Source organism: Carassius gibelio, chromosome B7 (assembly GCF_023724105.1).
Source record: "Carassius gibelio isolate Cgi1373 ecotype wild population from Czech Republic chromosome B7, carGib1.2-hapl.c, whole genome shotgun sequence".
Lineage (NCBI taxonomy): Eukaryota > Metazoa > Chordata > Actinopteri > Cypriniformes > Cyprinidae > Carassius > Carassius gibelio.
In genome coordinates this window covers 37,752,486-37,773,197 of record NC_068402.1, presented here as the reverse complement: position 1 = coordinate 37,773,197, position 20,712 = coordinate 37,752,486, and the positions used below count along the sequence as shown (strand labels likewise).

The window sequence follows — 20,712 nt, the reverse complement described above, 5'->3', positions numbered from 1 at the left end:
TAGCATCCAAATTGCTAACATATTAGCAGATTAATAGTGCTTATAAAGCACTTATTATTCTGCATGACCATATTCTGTTTTCCTTAATCCAGCCACAGACCTAAACTTAACAACTACCTTACGAACTACTGATACGCAGCAAACTAAGAGTTTATTGAGGCAAATTTCATAGTTAATAGTTCGTAAATACTGGTTCCTAAACTAAAGCGTGACCAATTTTAATAGTATATTATAAATAGAAAATTGGACCTGAGATAATATTAATTAACAATGAACAGCTGGATTGATATTAACTGTTAACAAAGATCAATTAACTGACATTAAGAATGAGGAATAAGGAACATTTGCCAGTTAACGTCAATGCATTAACTAACACAAGAGCAATAATGAGCATCTGTAAATGCATATATGATTTGTTCACTGGTAATTAATGCATTAACTAAAGGAACTTATTTTAAAGCGCATTTTTTAAATCAATATATTTTAATAAAATATCAATATGTAATTTATTCAGAGTTTTCTGGTTAATTAATCAGCGTATCGTGTATTTAACTTCCCAATCATTTGATAGATACAGTATATTTATGCAACTACAAACACAAACAAACATTCACAGACACACACACAATAAGAAGAATGATCATCAAACTGTTGATGTGTAGCACTCTTTCTACAGTAATGAGATGGAAAATTATTAGAGTAATTAGTAATTAACTCAAAATAACTAGAGCAAATTAGACAAAATAAATGAAATAGATGAAGAGAGAGATTGTTAGTAATGAGGCCGGTAGTTTGAGCAGAACTACAGTCACAGTTTAGAGACTGATGAAATATTGCAGTAATTGGACTGAACTCAGGAACATTTTAAGTCCACATACAATTTATGGAAATATAAGTTTTGTGGCTTTCAGTATGAATTACGGTCCTCCATAGGCTAATGTGCTGCAAAACAACAACACAATTTGCATTTAGAAGATATAGATTGCAGTCAAAATGATCTCCGCACCACTAATTTTCTGTGATTACAAACGCCACAGATGAGCAGAAGAGATACCGTAACATAAGTTACAAGCCTCTCAAACTACACATCATAAGCAGTCCAACAAATCAAGCCACTGGGAGTTTAAGACGGTAAAAAGTCCATTTTAATTTCATGTTGACAGAAAAACTCTGTAAGACTGAATGAAAGGATGAGATCAGTGTGTGTGTGTGTGTGTGTGTGTGTGTGCATATGATGCATAAAAGCATGCGATAGAGATGCATTTGATTTCAAATGCTCTCGCTGGCTGATATTAGCGAAGCATACCATCACACAGAGAAAATCAATTTTGACGAGAAGACTCTCCATCGGTATAAAGCAGTTTTACTACCTCTGAGAGTATTTCATGTGCTCTGATATTGTGTTTATATGCACAGTTCTTGACTGAAAGCACTTTGCGCCACTTATGAAGAATGACAGCAAGCGTTTTTTTCACACTGAATAATTTTTCACTACAAAATATGTTACATTATACTGTAGAAATGAAATGCGCTGTGAATTGTCATTAACCTGTGGTAGGTGACAACATGTTTGGAACTGAATGTTAATTTCCAGAAAGATCTTTGTGAAAGACATTTCTGCATGAAGAAGGTCTGAGCTTTAACACTTTGATGCATTTATTTGATTAAAGATACAGTTAAAACAGTACTATTGTTTCCCCCCTACAATTTAAAATAACTGTTTTATGTGTGAATCATAAAATGTAATTTATTTCTGTGAACATGGCATCATTACTCCAGTCTTCAGGGTTACATGATCCTTCAGAAATCATTCTAGTATGCAAATGTATTCAATATTTGTTGTGAAATGAAGCTCAAACTACAACCATTTGAATAGAAAGATTTGTCATGTATTTCCCAAATAGCTAATTCCATTCACAGATTTGAGCTGTTTTATTCAAACAGGCCGTGCACTACATTACTGGCCTCTAGCAGTCATGTTAGATTCAAACATCAACATGTTTTTAATGATTATTGACAAGGACACTCCACACTCGAGTCGAAGTGCATGCCAAATCGACTACAGATCTGGCACAAAAAGACTAGAGAAGGAAGATTTTACAAAAACAAATAAACACATGCATATCTAATATTGTGGAAATATGTCCAGGGCAAGTGGATGAGGGCAGGAATCTGGCGTTGCTTGAACCTCTAATAATCCTGACAAAAACAACAGGGTTTTAGCACTCTAAAGAGGAGGAAAAACCACAGGAAAAAAGCTTTTACATGCACTCGGGATAAAATAGAGATGTGTGTGTGTTTGGGCAATAAGGCTAAAACTCTAGAGGCAATCACACAACTTCCGATTGCTTTTATTGCTGTAGTGATTTGTTTATTCTGTGCAGATAAAACTCCACTCTATCCATGTGTGTGTGTGTGTGTGTGTGTTTTCTTTCCTCCTGTAGTATAACGAAGACAACTCAGATACTTAATACAGAAACGGTTTAATACAGCTTCCTTTCTTTCTTTCATGAAGCAGCAAGCTGATAACCAGTGATCTTGTTTGAATTGTATAGATTGTGATCAATTCCCAGTTTCGATTCAAATGTGGTAAAAAAAAGGGGGGGAAAAAAGAAAGACAAAAAAGAACTCAAACATTCAGATATCAATTCAGTCTCTTTTAACAACACATTTAATTGCAGCTGGATACCAAAAATCTGCAGAACTCATTTAAGAGCTGCTTGTGTGCAAAACAGAGCTTCACGAGTCTGGAAAATGTATTATGTATTTATTTAATTATTCATTTAAATATACGACACGGTCTCTCATGATTCTTAAGACTATGAATGAATGATTCAATGACTCAAAGACTTTAGACTTTCTTACATTACTGGATGAATCAGCAAATGACTGAATGAACTAAAAGACTCGTTTTTTAAAATCATTTCAAGTGTTAAATTACTTTCAAAAGGTGATTTAATCTATTTGAGCACTACTGTATCAATAGGTGGAATTTTACAACAAGCATGCAATTCTTGACCATTAATATCTGAATAATATCCCAACCTGTCCTAACCCGGTGTGACTTGAACAACATTTTGTGCATGCCACATAATGGATGGATGGATGAATATACAGTTAAAGTTCTATTTAAAAATATCCAAATCCACAAGACTTCTGTGGCTGGGTTTTTGAACGTAGTATCTGATGCTGTTTGTTTGTATTTGAGGGAAATCATTGAAATGTTCTTCTTCACAGGACACAAACTCTCCAGTTTTAGGAGTTTTGTGTGAAAGGATGTCTGAGATTGTACAAGCTTATAAAAGTCACGTTTTGGCCTCCCAGGTTTGTGTGAATGTTTGCACAAGTGGTGTCTGTATCAGCACAGGTGAACACAGCGAGGGATGAAGGAGGATGAAGGAGATGACAACAAGAGTTTTGTGACTCAGTCAGGTAAAGGTCATGTTAATCTGGTAATGTACACCTAAAAATTGATCAATTTAAAGATTTGCTGCTTATCAGATTTATGTTTTTTTTTTTTTTTTTTTTTTCTGGAAACACACAAGTCATCTTTAATTAGACAACCGTTTGTCCATTTAACTGTTCTGAATGAGAACATCCCTCCCCCAAAATGATAAAAAAAATATATTATTATAAAATCATAAATATGGTTTAAAACAAAATACTGATTGTGTAAAATGTATGTAATGCATTTGCACTTAAATGCATGTTGCTTGCAATTAAATGAAAATCCATTATAATTAAATGCAATTAGTATAGATTATTTCTGTCATACTTAAATTAGATTTAATTACATTTTATATGCAATATCATTACAATTACCTATATTGTCTTTGAAATATGGTTAAAATACTGCTGAATGTACTGACAAACACATTATACTTACATTAAAATATACTTTAATGTGATTTCTATTCAAACTTGTGTGTAATGTGTTTAAATATAATTGTCATTTGTAAATATGTTTGTAATCTTTCTCTCTCTTAACAGGCCTTATAGGGTTTTTGCAAATCGTTACACAAACTCAGCCGTTAATGGACAGATGTACGCATGCATGACAGTTAAGTCTTCTTCTTCCACCATGTTTGGCCTTAATGTGTTCGTAACACTCTCAAATGTACTCTGGTTGTGGTTTGGTAAGTGAATAATGCTTTGGTAAAGATTTAGAGACATTTTGGTAAATGTGTGTTTGGACCATGCAAATAAGTTCCACAAGAGGAAAGAATGGTGGGCAACACTGTGTCCCCCAACTCTGATGGAAACAGCCAATCACAGCCTGCGAATGGAGAAGTGCCAGATTGCAATCTCCTCCTCATCAGAAAGAGATAAAGGAACCTTCCCAAAACACACTCCTTGTTCTGAGTCTGAGTCCTATCAGGGAGAGAGACTAACAGAACACGTTATGAGTCTTTCATCCAGAGAGACTGCAACAGATCCTCCATTCTGAGTCTGAGCACTGCACTGGAAAAGACATTAACAGATACACTGTTCTGAGTCTGAGCACTGCACTGGAAAAGACATTAACAGATACACTGTTCTGTGTCTGAGCACTGCATGGGTGAGACAATAGCAGATCAACCTCAGTTCTGAAGTTCTGAACCCTAAAGGGAAGAGACAGCGACAGACACAACCGTTCTGAGTCTCCGGCCTGTAAGGGTGAGACACTAACAGATAACCAAACTGAGTCTGAGTCCCGAGAGGAAAGGCAAAAACAGATAACAAGCTTCGAGGCAGCAACACACAGCAACAGACAAGCACGTTCTGAGCCTGCAGCGTTCAGACTTCATTTAGAGTCTGAGCGAGACAACAACAGATGCAGCACGTCCTGATTCTTCAGCCTAGAGAGACAAAGCTGATTGAGTCTCTGGCCCAGAGAGGCAGAAGACACACAGACATCTGCAACAAGGTTAGGATCCGGCGAGCAGACCTTCACTTCAAGGAACCTTTGCTTGCGTGTTCCAGGCTAAAGACCTTCTGCACCTGCTCAGGGCCACACCTGCGTGTTCCAGATTTCAGGACCCTTTGGTGCTCCAGGAGATCAGCTTTATGTTCAAGTCTGTCGAAACAGATTCCTGCTCCTTTCATCCAGCACAACCAGTGGATGAAGTCACCGCTACCGGACTGCTCACTCGACCACAGAGAATATAAATATCACTTATCCAAACCTCATCCAGAGACCTCGGCAATGTTCGTTATTATCAGTATATGGTTTTTCGAATTTACTTTAGATATTATATATCTGATTGGAGTTTACAGCAAATCTTTCATGTATTTGTTTGATGCGTAGTAGGGTTCTTCACCTTATTTCTTTCAGAGTAGCAACAGTTTACCTTTCCAGATAATGTAGCTCTGACATTGCAACACCCAACATAATCACTTGCATTTTATGCACTTTATTCCCATTTCATTTATGGTATTCATTTAGTAGTTGTGGTTTACTCCTGTTTTTCTTTTGTTAATAAAGTCTATTGTATTACACTTGTGTCTTCCTTGTGTTGATGATACAGAAGAGGTTAGAGAGTTAGAGATCCAGCAATCTTTCTTATGATATGGACTCATAACCACACCTTCAGTGACACGAGATCCAAATATCACCAATTTATTACTCGCAATAAACTGTACATCACTAAACTAAATAAATAAATAAATAAAAATTGTCACATCAATTAAAATAAATTTTGACTGAAAATATATATAGTATTATAATCTATTATAATTCTCATTTTATTTAGTTTATCCTAATAAATAAAATAAAATAAATAAAACTGAAAGAAAAATTAACACAAACTACATAGATTTAAAACTACAAAATTACTTGAATCACTAAAGCAAAATAACAATAAAATGAGAACAGAAAATATAAACATACAAAATGTAATGAAAGATATTAAAAAGAATTATGCTAAAAGGATGATCAACAATCCATTTTCAGCTCACAACTCAATTGAAAACTACTGAACAGTTTCGAGATTTTAATAAATACCATACCAAAGATTACAGAATTATATATATATATATATATATATATATATATATATATATATATATATTTGATTTCCAGTATTCTTAGACTGAAATCGGTTTTCTTCAAATTCAACAAAGCCTTAATATCATAAGTGAAGACAGAGATCATATTCATAGCAAACCTTTCCTCCCTCAGCAACTTAAATCATGTGAGATGCAATTCACAGCAGCATTCCACACACACATACACACATCAAAACTGTGAGGAATCACTCAATAATATCTCGAACACCTGCATATAAATCTATCAGATTTTCATAGTTTCTCAGAAAACTGTTTTTTGTGACGCTGAGCCTGAATATGTTCATCTCCTTAAACTGCATCTGTGCTCATACTGTAGATCATAAAAAAGCCTCTTAATAAAAATAAATACATATTTGTAAAATAAATATATTTTTGATTTAAAATATAATAATTTATTTTAAAACCGGTCTAAAACCTTTTTATTTATTTATTTTTAAATGGCTATTGCCTCTGGACATTAGCTGTGTGTGTTCGTGAGATGACGGGCAGACAGGTGGCTTGCGGCCCGGAAAAAGCAGATCTATTCCCACGAGGGCAGAATTCCACACAATGAAGAGTAGCGCTTCCGAATTGAGCTATCAGATTACTCGAGCAAGAGCCGTGTGTTCAAATCTCGAGGACCTCTGCCAGTTACAGAGCACACAACCACAGACAAAGAGAAAATAATATGACACAGATGTGGGCAGCAGAAGAATCTTATTTGCTCATTTTGAAATTCCACTGGACAGTAACGCTGCCCTCAGAATGTGGTTTGTTACGTAAACCTTGAAAAATCTGATCTTAAGCGCTTGACAATGAACAGACAGAGAGAGAGAGAAAAGCAGCACTATACAGGACACCAGACCTGACATGTGAGTGAGTATGTCTGGTCTGAGAAACATGCATCGCCAGCTGTTGCATTTTTCAAAAATTCAATTCAGTTCCATACCGGCATGACAAAATTTAGAACTGTGCAACCATAGCGGAAAATTAATCACACAATTTAGAAATATTATATGACAAAATGTATAACTGCAAAAGGAACAGCCATATATATATTAGTAGATTTTAAGTAAATTTTCTGTAACATTTCTCTGATTGCTCAGTGACTTGCATTACTTGTATGGTGTTGTGATTGTGAAATGAAAGTATGATAAATTTCATACGTGCTCTCTCTCTTTCTCTGTTTGGATTTTCCTCTTGTCTTCTGTCTAATAGGCTTAAAGGCTAAGTGGGATGGAAGCATTTGAGTTTGTTTTGTCTCTGGAGGAGAGCTTTGCCTCCTCTCGTCTCTGCACATGTTAATAAGGCTGAAGACACAGAAGAGCAGCTCATGCTACAGGATTCTCCTCAACAACTCAACACACGCTTCACTAAGTCTGGGTTGACAATTTCAATTCTTTGATTTTAACAAGCAATAAGCTTTGTGATTTGTTACTCTTGATATTTATTAGATTTTTTTATGTATCACTCTACTTTACATAAGACATTTTACTGAAACTTTACAATACACATTATACAGAAACTCTACATGACATATTCTACTGAAACTATGTGACACTTTCTACTGAAACTCCACATGATGCATTCTACTATAACTCTACATGAAATGTTCTACTGAAACTCCACAACATATTCTACTGAAACTCTACATGACACATACATGACAAATTTTACTGAAATTCTACGTGACACATTCTACTGAAACTCTACATGACACATTCTATTGAAACTCCATGTGATGGAGTCTTCTGAAACTCTACATGAAATATTCTACTGAAACTCTACATGACATATTCTACTGAAACTCTACATGACTTATTCTATCGAAACTCTACATGACATATTCTACCAAAACTCTACATGACATATTCTATCGAAACTCTACATGACATATTCTACTGAAACTCTACATGACATTTTCTATCGAAACTCTACATGACATATTCAATCGAAACTCTACATGACATATTCTATCGAAACTCTACATGACATATTCTACCGAAACTCTACATGACATATTCTATCGAAACTCTACATGACATTTTCAACTGACACTGCACATTCTACTGGAATTCCATATAATTACTCAGCTAAAAGATAGAGCAATGAAAATTATAGGAGTTAAGCAGGATCTCACACTTCAAGCACTTTTGATGAAAAAATATATAATATATATATATATATATATAATATATAATATATATATTAATTATACATTAGACAGCATCAAAAAATATTACAGATCCCACTCATGTCCTTCAATCTGAGTACTAACTTCTTTCCTCTGGAAGATGTTTCGGAGTTCCTCAGTGTAGGCTGAATCATTATAAGTACTCCTTTGTCCCATTGTATTTTTAAGCTTTAAATTATAAGTTAGCTAGATGTCAACAGTTATATATTTTTTCCCCTCCTCCATTTGGTGTGTGTAACTATATATGATTATGGTAATTAAAGGTGTGTTGCACGATAGGTAGGGTGCAATTTAGTTGTTCACTGTACATTGTGGTAGGGCAGTGATGGGTCGCTGTACATAGTATATGTGTGTAGTATGTTATTTGTATTGAATAGCAGATAATGTATTGTATGTGTCCAATACAAATTTCCCTTGGGACAATAAAGTTTATAATTATTTTATGACATATTCTACTAAAACTCTTCATGAAATCCTACCGAAATTCTACATGATGAATTCTACTTAAACTCTACATGACACATTCTACTGAAACATGAAATAGACAACTGGAATTCTATGTGATACATTCTACTGAAATGCAACATTATAGACGGTTTCATCGGGCGCACGCGCCTGGACCTAAGTTAACTTCCGGTCTGTGTTGTGTATATCAGTCTGGCTGCGTGCCATCTACAAACGCAGTTAAAGCCAAGGTGATGATTAGACTGAAGTTGATCTCAGGTGGCTGTGCTGCGGGATGTGTTTCCCATACATTCATTTATTTTTGGAGATTCGCCACAATTAAAACTGATCGATTTTCAAAAAGGCTTTGTTAAATAAACATGAGTAACGTAACATTACGTAACGTACTGCACGTTTAATAATAATAATTCCTTACATTTATGTTTAAATATCAAAACGAGGCATAGGTGTTTTTATATCGCTGTATTTCTGAAAGAAGATTTGCATGTTATATGCCTGATAAAGCAGCGTGTGAGCGTACCAGCTCTGCTTTGTTTACAGCTGTTACTGGGGAAACCTCTATTTCTCGCGCTTTATGTCTGTGCTTTAAAACATCTCCTGCTGGCAAATAATGAATTAGCATTTTCATTAAGTCCGCCTGATCCACGCAGCAAACACATTTTGTTTGTTATCAAAAAATATCTACTCTAGAGGGACTTGGCTGTTGTTATTGATTCTATTTGGAGTCTACCGGAAGTTAAGTTAGGTCCACAAAAGCACTCACGCGTTATCACACATTAACGTTTGTTTATGTTGATGCCGTTGAAACCGTCTATACTATATGAAACTTTACATGACACATTCTACTGAAACTCCATGTGACACATTCTACTGAAATGCTGTGTGACCCTATACTGAAACTGACACTACTGAAACTCTACATGACACATTCTACTGAAACTTTACATAATATTATACTGAAACTGTGACATAATCTACTGAAAATATATGATGCATTCTAAAACTCATAAATACTATGTTATTCTACAACATATTCTAAAACTGAACCTAATGCATTCTACTGAAACTTTACATGACAGTCTAATAAAACTCTACATGATATGTTATACTGAAACTCTTTGTGACATATTCTACTGAAACTTTACATAGCATTATACTGAATCTGTGAAAAAATCTACTGAAAATCTATAATACATTCTAAATTTCCCACGTTATAATGTTATTCTACAATATACTCTGAAACAGTGCCTTCTACTGAAACTCTACATGACACATTCTAATAAAATTCTACATGATATATTCTACTGAAACTTTATGTGATGTGTCATTAACAAATTTCGCCATGTGCAGATAATTAACACGGCCAGTCCATCATCAGTAATTACACCATCTATCCAACCAGCACAAGAGAGAACCCCTATAAATATTCAAAGCAGCCTTACCTTCATTTATTCTAGTCTTTAAGCATTAGGTCCGCTCCTTTGCCATAACAGACCACTTTTTTTCCCTGTCCAAACAACGAGACTGGATTTTCAAATCATCAAATCGTTTTCGGATTCTCCAGAACAATCCACTATTGTGGACTAGGCCTGAGGAATTGCCAAATCTAGCAACAAAATGGCTAAGTTGGCAACACTGCGGGCTACCCAGGCATTCCAGCCTGCCCCGCCAAAAGTCAAAAACTCTTCCACCTGGGCGCAGACTGTTTCACAAATGCTTAATTTGGCTTAAAACAGTGATTCAAGATTGAATATTTTATTTGTCACATACAGGATTATATACAGCATATATAACCAGCAGTGAAATGTAAATACACAACTTCTTAATAATAAACAAATAGCCTACTATTCACAGACAAGCAAAAAGCACATTTAGATAAAATGCACATTATGTGTTTTGTGCCCCACTGAAGACCTAAAGAAAATATGTGCCTCAATGAACGAAGACAAGACAGTGGTATACATTAAAAAGCCCAAACTTTGTATATTTATTAATACAATGTCTTAATAATGTATAGGTACAGGAAACAAATAACAATATGCATGCTACTCACTAAACTGTTATCCTTCATAAGCTTAATGGTAAAAGATGTTGTAAAAATACCACTAAATTCGGTATACACCTTATTAATGTAGTGAACTATATTGCCTTGCACCTACTGGTAAGCAAATGTGACCGTAATATGAAATCGACAAGCAAAGTCTCAAGTTAAGTGTTTGTTTTCTTCCCTTTGGAAACAAGAATGCTATGGCTTAAGCCTTAATGCATTAAGACAGTGATTAAAAGAGCAAAACATACAACTCATTTATAAAACATAGGCTACTATTTACACACAAGCAGAAGAGCCAAGAATGTGAATGCAATACACAAGTTTAACGTGAAGCGATTTCCTCCCATAGAAAACTATCTACCATACACACACAAACACACACACACACACACATAACCATTGGGGAACATTCTAAAATGCATAACGGGGCTTAATGCATTAACAGTGTGTTTTTAAAAGACCGAATTCAGTAAACATGCTACAGACAAGCAGGCGAGTCCAGAATTAGAACGCAACATGTTCAGTTATGCGCAGGGGCGTAGCAACCGGGGGGGACGGGGGGGGACACGTCCCCCGCACTTTTAGAAACAGGTGATTCTGACCCCTGCTAATTTTTTTTTTTTTAGGATCCAGCGTGAATATTTCCTGTAGTGTTCTCTGATTTGTTACTTAGATTTGAGTGAAGTAACATTCAGCCAATCACAGAGCGAATCATCTCCTGGGCGCGTCTGCTATGAGCTTCAAATCTCTTGTTGCTCTTCTGAATTTTCGTTCGTTCGTTTGTTCACTTCACTATTAGGCCGTCTGGGATCAAATGCACCCAGAAAAAAGCAAAGGACGATTACATCCTTTTTTCAAACACACACTGTAAGTATGTTACAGTATGTCGCGATGACACGAATCGCGCGATAAAGTTTTCATGTTATGATTTAACCTATTGAACCTGTATGGACCTCGTCACGTCGCGCCGGATTCAGTGTGTTAAATGCTCTCCTAATTGTCACTTTGGATAAAAGCGTCTGCTAAATAAGACGTAACAATATTATTGGTTTCTGCTGTCTTTTGTTTGTCTACGTGCTGCTCGCGGAGTAAAAATTATCATTTCACAATAAATCATATTTGTTTTGCAACGAATATCTTAAAATACTTTATCAAATTTTATTCTTTTAATTCATAACTGTTACTTTATGTCCTAACTAGTCTGTAGGAAAGGCAGGCTGTGACGTCACTGGCGGAGAGAGGGGGCAGTTGCTCAACCTCTCCAGAATGTGTACAGGTGAGATTTGTATAAAAAAAAAAAAGCAGATTGACTATCTTAAGCTGCAGTAGGGAAATTTTGACGCTTTAGCGGTTAATACACATAACTGCTTGCATCTTGCGGAAGAACATCGTAGCCGGAACTACTTCTCTCTGTTTATGTCTATGAAGAATCACAAAGGTACTGGGTTACTCCGCCGCGGTATCCCCGAAGCAATCTAAAATAGTCCGAATATAAACACTTATTATAGGTGCACCCTAGTGATTCAGGACAAGCCAAAAACACGGTTTGGAAAATGGATTAATGTTGTACTCGCTTATTATATACATTTTTCTACATTTTGAACACAAACAAAGTTACGGACCGCAGCTCTGATTGGTTGTTTTTTACCGGGAGTGATGGATTTCTGCAAATGGCAATAGGACCACTGGGAGGAGCCAGAGGAGCTTGATTTTTTTCACAGATTATCTGTCTCTTATTTTTCATAAAATGTATGTTGTATAAAATTACTGTAGATGTAATCTGTATACTCATTTAACACCTGTTTTTGTCCAACTGTTAAAAAAACAGTTATTGTTCAAATGAAGTGCAACTGAAATATTGTAAATATCATAAAATATCTTTATTTCATAAAAAAAAATTATAGATGGTCTCCCATTGGTCTCAAAGTCCTGCAGTATTTTTTAATTTCGAGTATGATTTAACAAAAATAGGTTCCTGTAAGCTATCATGTCATGTTCCCAAATTTGAAAAAGTAAAATGCCAAATGGTATTCTATTTAGAATTTATTATGAACATCAGCTTTGGGTCAAATCACCATACAGCTGTCCCCCCCACTTTTAAAATGGCTGCTACGCCCCTGGTTATGCGTTAAGGTTTTCCTCCAATGGAAAATGTTTAACGTGGCTTATGCATTAAACAGTTTTTAAATGACCAAACTCACTAAACATTATTAACATAGGCTAAAGCTTTATTCATAAACACCAGCCACGGAAATCTGTCTACATAGGCTATATCTCGTCAGCGTTATGTTTGAACTGTAAAATCTACATTTGAAAAACATTATAGCCTATAGTAATTTGCTATGCTCTGCTGACACTTTCCATGGCCACGGCCGTTGCTGCCTGCCACAGACTTGCGGGACTTTGGAAGTAGCAGTGGCATCAGCTGCCGCCAAGTTACATAATTTGTGATAATCAGAATCAGAAAAACAGCTTTATTACCAAGTATGTTTACACATACAAGGAATTTGACTCAACGACAGAAGCTTCCAGTGTAGAAGAAAGTACAACACAGTGCAGACATACATAGGAATAACACAGTAGGGATGTAATATAACACTAATATATATATATATATATATATATATATATATATATATATATATATATATATATATATATATATATATATATAAAAGGAATATATATTTTTTTTTAAATAGAAGTATAGAAAAAAAAAGATAATTGTTTAAATAAATGTCCAGGTAGGCCTATGTTATTAGCGTGCAGATAATGTATTGTTGCCTGCTGAAAAAAACGATATGCAAATATTTTATGAACATTTATAATCAAATGTAGCTTTTACAGTTCAAACATTACACAGAGATATAAATGGATTTCTGTGACTGATGTTTATGGATAAATCTTTAGTCAATGACTCTGGTCATTATGTGTGTGTGGCACAATTTTCTATGCGAGGAAATTGCTTCACATGAAACTTGCATTCATATTCTGACACACAATGTGCATTTTAGCATAATTTGCTTCCATATTATGGGCTATTCTGCTTGTCTGTAAATAATAGCATATATGTTTATTATTAATAAGGTGTGTCCTCCAGTGTCACTGTTTTATTAGGATACATTTAGCCACGTTAAGTGTTTGTGAAACAGTCTGCGCACACCCCCGCACTAATGGTACAGCCCACAGCACATACTGTAAGATAAAAAAAATAAAAAATAGAAAAAGTGAAAATTGTTTCGAATTTATTTTTTTCAAATGATCAATTTCTGAAGACACAATTGAGCAAAGTACAATTTAAAAAAAGGAAATAAAATTGTTAATTTATGAATTAGTTGAAAAAAATGAAAACATTAATGTTTGGATTCATTTTTGCATATATATATATATATATATATATATATATATATATATATATATATTTTTTTTTTTTTTTTTTTTGTATTCTGGTTTTTGAAATATGTTTGTTTGTTTCTGCCTTGTGTGTTCGTGGATTATAGGCTAGTTCTTACCATCAACCTGGCAGGGACTTCAGATGAAAATTACCCTGACTAAATCTGGCACATTTACACAGTAGACTTGTTTACTCATGTTAATTAATGTAGATTGTCCCTTTACAAAAATAATAATGAATAAAATTCACTATTGTTGTCACAAAAAGAAGGAGCAAAGGGAGTCTGCTAAAGGCAGTTCAACACTGAAAAACATGAATACAAATCTCCTGCAAGCTAGCAGGTAAATCATCACTTAGAATATTTAGCAGTTTGTCACACTTTAATTCTTGGATTTAAGTATATCTCCCATTATAATCACTTGTCTTGATGCTAGTAATATATAACACATTTGATTAAAACCATATTTATAGTAGGCCTATAAATAGTTAAGAAATAATATAAATGTTCTAAATGAGATGTTTATTAGTATATAACATAGATTTGTGCTGTAAAATATTAGATTTAATGTCTAATACTTATAGGGGAGAGTGCAGTAAGATAAGCCATTTTCAGATGTTAAAATTATGCAGAAGTATAATGAAAGTATCTATAGTATCCTAATGAAAGTATTCATATAATTTTGAATGATCAGAATGTATCTATGACTAAGGGGGCTAAAAATACGATTCCTTATAAAAAAATAAAAAAGTGTTTTGTGTGAACCCTTGGTATTTCTAACTTACTTGATCCTAGTGACCTGAGTGCACTGTTAGGCTTATATTCAGTGAACATATCTGCAATATATTTCGGTCCTAGGTCGTTTAGTGACTTATATGTGAGTAAAAGTACTTTCAAATCAATCCTAAATGTAACTGGAAGCCAGTGTAAGGACCTGAGGACTGGTGTGATATGCTCAGATTTTCTGGTTCTAGTCAAAATCCTGGCAGCAGCGTTTTGGATGAGCTGCAGCTGTCTAATGGTCTTTTTTGGAAGGTCAGTGAGGAGCCCATTACAATAGTCCACCCTGCTGGTGATAAAGGCATGAACAAGTTTCTCCAAGTCTTGACTGGAAACAAAACATCTAATTCTTGCAATGTTTTTTAAATGATAGTATGCTGATTTAGTTACTGCTTTGACATGACTACTGAAACTAAGGTCTGTCTCCAGAATCACACCAAGATTCCTGACTTGATTTTTAGTTGTTTGACCCCTAGAGTCAAGGTATGCATTCACCTTGAACACTTCATCTTTGTTTCCAAATGCAATGACTTCAGTTTTTTCCTTATTTAACTGAAGATAGTTCTGGCACATCCAACTATTAATTTCGTCAATGCAATGGCAGAGGGAGTCAATGGGGCTGTAGTCATTTGGAGATAAGGCTAGGTAAATCTGGGTATCATTAGCATAGCTGTGGTAGGCAATTTGGATGTTTCTCATTATTTGACTTAGTGGAAGCATATACAGGCTAAACAAGAGTGGTGCAAGAATTGAGCCTTGTGGGACTCCGCATGTCATGGACGTCCACTTAGACTTATGCTCTCCTATACTCACATAATAGCCTCTCCCTTCAAAGTATGATCTGAACCATTTGAGTACCAGAGAAAAGTACAGAAATAAGAAGCAAAGTGCAGAGCAGTAAGCTAGAACGTCCGAACGGTAGCAAAGCCGGAAGCAAGTACAGTTTCACTCAGTTTATTATATGTTAATGTTAACTCATGAAGTGACTGTGACAAGTGGGGCGGGGCCGAGAGCCGTGGGAACGAGGTGAGGCCGGTGGAGTGATTGGAGATGAGCGACACCTGCTCGACCTACCGGTCTCGAGTCCCATGGAGGAGATGGAAGGATATAAGACTGGAGCGACGACAGTGTAGGATGAGAGAGGACCAGGCCTGGGCTTTAGTTTGTGTTTGCTTTTTATTTGTGTGCGACAGTAGTCCGCGAGGGGCTGTTGCACTGTTTTGTGTTTATTTTGTCATTAAAGTCTTTATTTGATTGTCCGCCGGTTCCCGCCTCCTTCTTCCCGATAATTATGAAGGTTTTATCGTTACAGTGGTGCCGAAGCCCAGGAGAAGGATGGACGTGCTGCTGAAGATCCCTCGCCGCTGTGGTGAATCCGCTGTGCCATCGAGCAGGCAAGGAAGTGTGCCACCATGTACGCTCGAGGCGCTGGGCTGGGGTGAGTTGCCGGGGACGGACGAGCTCGCTGCTGGCCACCCTTGATGTGGAGGGGCGGCTGCCATCCATGAGGGAGCGGAGGAGTCGGCGCCGTTCGCCAGGGGGCCGGAGCCTGCTGCCATCCACCAAGAATGGGGAGGAGCAGGGAACGGGGGACTCCTGCCCGCTGCCCAAAACCGGAGGAGCCGTCACTGTCCACCGGGCAGCGAAGGAGTGTCGTGCCGTCCGCCGAGGGCCATCCAGGCACCTCGAAGGAGATCAACCAGCTGGTGGAGGACCGAGCAGCAGTTCGTCTGGGAACCGAAATTTTTCCTCCTCTCTCCCCTCTCTCGTCTCTGTCGCTCCTCCTTCCATCTCCTTTTCTCTTGCCTCGTCTGTCCTACCCCCAAGTTCCCGCAGGTCACCGTGTGCGGTTCCCCCTGGAGGGATGGCGGGGGTGGGGAAAGTAGAGCGCAGTCTTGTGGGTACCCCCTGGCCTGCGAGGGGCGATGGGGGTATTTGACGAGTGGGGCGGGATAGGGCCACGGTGGAGTGATTGGAGATGAGGGTCACCTGCTCGACCCACCGGTCTCGAGTCCCACGGAGGAGATGGAAGGATATAAAACTGGAGCGACGACAGTGAAGGACGAGAGAGGACCAGGCCTGGGTTTTAGTTGTGTTTGGTTTTTATTTGTGCGCATCAGTCGTCCGTGAGGGGCTGACGCGCTGTTTTTGTCATTAAAATATCATTTGATTGTCTGCCCATTCCCGCCTCATTCTTCCTGATGATTACGAAGGTTTGATTTAATTCGTTACAGTGACATTGTAATTAAACTATGTGACATTCTACTGAAACTCTGTGACATTCTGAAGGAACTATCTGACACACTGCAACTGAAAATCTGTGATACGTTCTACTAAAATTCGACATGACCCTCTACTGAGACTCTGTGACACATTCTACAGAACTCTATGTGGCATTCTTCTGAAACTCCACATGACAAATTCTACTGTAACTCTACATGACACACTCTACTGAAACTAATACTGTATTATTATCTAATGAAGCCCTACAGTATTACCAAAACTCTAAGACACCCAAATCAAACTCTATCAGACCTACTGAAATCTTCTCCATTTGAATTCCCCACACTTAACAAGATTATGTATGTGAGGTTTGGGGTTTGCTGCAGAGAATACTGTCATTGTTCTGCACTAGATGGACACGGTTACTGTTTGTTACCATGCTGTGTGGCTGAGCAGCTGCTTTAATTTATTTCAGCAACAGAATGGAGAATACACCCAGGAACAATTACAGACACACTATGCTATGATTCCAGGGCTGTCTGACTCTTCCACTCCACCGAGGTGTGATGAGTGTCAGGCTTCATAAAATGCTGAGGAAAATGATAGGGAGGGCCGGGAAAATGGCAGCCAAAAGAGAGAGCAGCACAGCAGGCTTTAATAAGCCAAATCTGCATCAGTGTATCACACACACAGCATGCGGTGCAGCGGCAGCTAATCCAAAGGTTGTTGGTTCAAACCCCTGAAGGCTTGATTCATGGACCTAAGGATTGCTAAGGTATCCTATATCTTATTACCTACATCACTGAGCTCTTGAGTGGTGCGCTTAAACCCAGATTGCTCCGAGGGGGAGCAGAGGTACTGTGTAATTGTACTTTGATATGTTGCTGGGCAAGAAAGTGCAAGCTATATAAGTAGCACACAGAAACAGGATGCATTCAATTTTGTCATTTTTGTGGAAACACATTAATATATCATATAATATAATATTTAAGATATTGTTCACAATGTTGTTGTTTTTGTCCTGCATTTTTGATCAAATAAATACAGGTTAGCATAAACTCAAACATCTAAACTTTTACAAACTCTTGACTGGTAGTGTATAAAGTATGTTTTTGGTTTAATTGTGCTTGTGCGTCTTACCTCTGGCTCATGATCTTGTACGCATCAGGTAAATAACAGCGTGTGTTCTCCATCTGAGCGGGGTCAGCGTCACAGATTTTGTCATCAGTTCGGCCGTAATTTGCACTCTCGATCATGATGACGTCCGTCCCGGGACAGCGCAGCTCGATCGGGTAACTTTCACAGGACAACTCCCGCCGAACAACCGCCATGGGCACGGGTGCACGACTGAATGCTACAGAAAGAGAGAGGAGACAATCAATAAAATACAATAAAATAAAAGCTACATGCTCTTTATCATCAGAACTGAGCAAAAATTAAGAGAAAAAATCAATCCTGCAAGTGACCAGTTACACAGGGAATTTAAGAAAACACACAAAAATGTATGATGTATTGATGCACCATTTGAATGAGATACGAAAGCTGTGACAAACTAGATTATTGGAATATAGTCCACAAGTGAACTAAATAAATAAATAAATAAAATGCTTGTACATTTTAGTGGTAGATCAATTTGGGTTTTACAATATTAGATTTATAAATTACAATTTCTGCACATGCCAAATAGCATTAATGAATATAAAATAAAATGAATGAGAATAAAGCACATTCTATAATAAACTTTAAACTTCATTTAAATTTAAATAAACAAGAGGGGGGAAAACATATTTCAATGCACGTTAGACCATATTGCAGATAATTAGTGAATAAGAAATATATTATTGTGTGAAACCCTGCATTGCACAACAGTTCAGAGAATCCTTCAGTGAAACACATATAACAGGATCTAAGGTTGTTTCTCTGCTGTAAATCTGTCCAGATCAGAGTGTTTAGTCCCAGCTGATGGACTAAAGCTCAGCTTGTGTTCAGCTCAAGCCCACAGGTTCAGCTCAGGGGACAGTAAAACCTTGATTCTGTGGTCACTGGAGTGTTTCTGTGTGGATCTGGAGGTTCGCTGTGATGATGGACGAGCTGAGAGTCTCCTGGCACAGACAGCAACATTTTGATTTAAAGTCTCAGGGCATTTGATGGATCCCACAGGCATGTCTGATATTCCCATTTACCTTCAAATAAAAGTGTGTGTACGTCTGTGTATTTACAGTCCACCAACAATAATCAGAACAGACTGGAAGAAATACATGAATATGTGTGTAAGAGAGCATTCAGTTATATGTGTGAGCAATTGAATTCATTATGTGAGACATAGGTATAGAAACTGATAGAAAGACTAGTTTCAGAAAAGTTTGCTTCATGCACATTTGATGGCAAAAGCCGTGTTTCCACTGTCGGGCTAAAGGCTGGTGTGCTAGTGCGTGCCAGGGCCAGTCGTGTTTCCACTGTCACTTCCGGGGCTTGATCGTGCCTCGTCGGGGCCAACGGCCAGGGTTTTTTGGTCCGACGAAAACCTTGGGCCACAGCGGGCCAGCTGGGGCTAGAGGAGGGGTTATGAACAAAGGCGGAGTTTTCTCCGCATCTGGAGATCAGCATGGAGATTATTTCAGAAAGATAACAGCTACAACACCAGCTTTAAAGACTTTTTAAAATAAGTTGAGCTCAAATTTCACTCTTAGTCAGCAGCGAGTGTTTGAAATAACTTGATCCGATGTGGATTATAATCACTAAACAAGGCAGAAATATTTATAAGCGATGTAAAAGACTATGCACGCTAAACATTAACATTACTATAGTAAACATGGTAAATGCAACCAGGAGAAATCAGACGAGAGCTTCTTATTCTCTATCATAATTGTGTATTTATTTAGTAACATATATTTTATCTGTCGTCTCATCTCGAGAGTTTAGCTCCACGTAGCCTATGTCAACCAAATATAATAATGTTTTTGATTGGGAGCTTTTATAAAAATAGAGATATTATCATTCATTCTTAATGTGACTTATAGGCTACTGTGGCTACAAATAAACAGAAACAGACACGACTGAATAAGCAGGCTATTTTCGTTAAAAGCATTAAAAATAAATAAATCTTTAAAAATAAATAAATAAAATAGAAATAAATGTATTTCTGTGTGATTAATTTTGAGTCCTGATAAATTCATTCATTATGATCAATATATCACTTATTCTATAGTAAAACATTGATGCTTTTGAATTTGAATATTTAACAAAGCAGTCAAACAAACGGCCGCTTTTATCATGTTCGTATGTGATCGCGCATGTTCCAGTGACTTATTTCTTAGTTTTCTGGTAACTTCTCTCTGTTGGTGAATGATGGGGTTGCGTGACTTTGTTCTGAGAGGCGTGTTTTAGTGACGCGCAGCGGTGGTTCAGGCTCGACTGTGGAAACCCTCCGCTATTCTGGCCTCGTGCTACTGGCCCGAGGCTATGACCCCAGCCGGCCCGTTTAAAGCCCTAGCTCACACTGGCCCTGACCACTGACAGTGGAAATGTGGCTAATGTTTCCATCTGTGACTGGTCACCATATTACACTGTGGTCAATAAAA

The 20,712-nt window shown here is 37.1% G+C and overlaps 1 protein-coding gene across 14 annotated transcripts in view; it reads right to left on the bottom strand.

The window, feature by feature from the left end:
- LOC127961469 (adhesion G protein-coupled receptor L3-like) overlaps nt 1-20,712 on the bottom strand; it is a 255,154-nt gene that overhangs the window by 138,367 nt on the left and 96,075 nt on the right. For all 14 annotated transcript variants that reach the window (XM_052560590.1, XM_052560585.1, XM_052560591.1 and 11 more), the window contains exon 3: nt 18,272-18,485. In XM_052560590.1, coding sequence (XP_052416550.1) covers nt 18,272-18,485 — 214 coding nt within the window. The remainder of the gene's footprint in view (nt 1-18,271; nt 18,486-20,712) is intronic.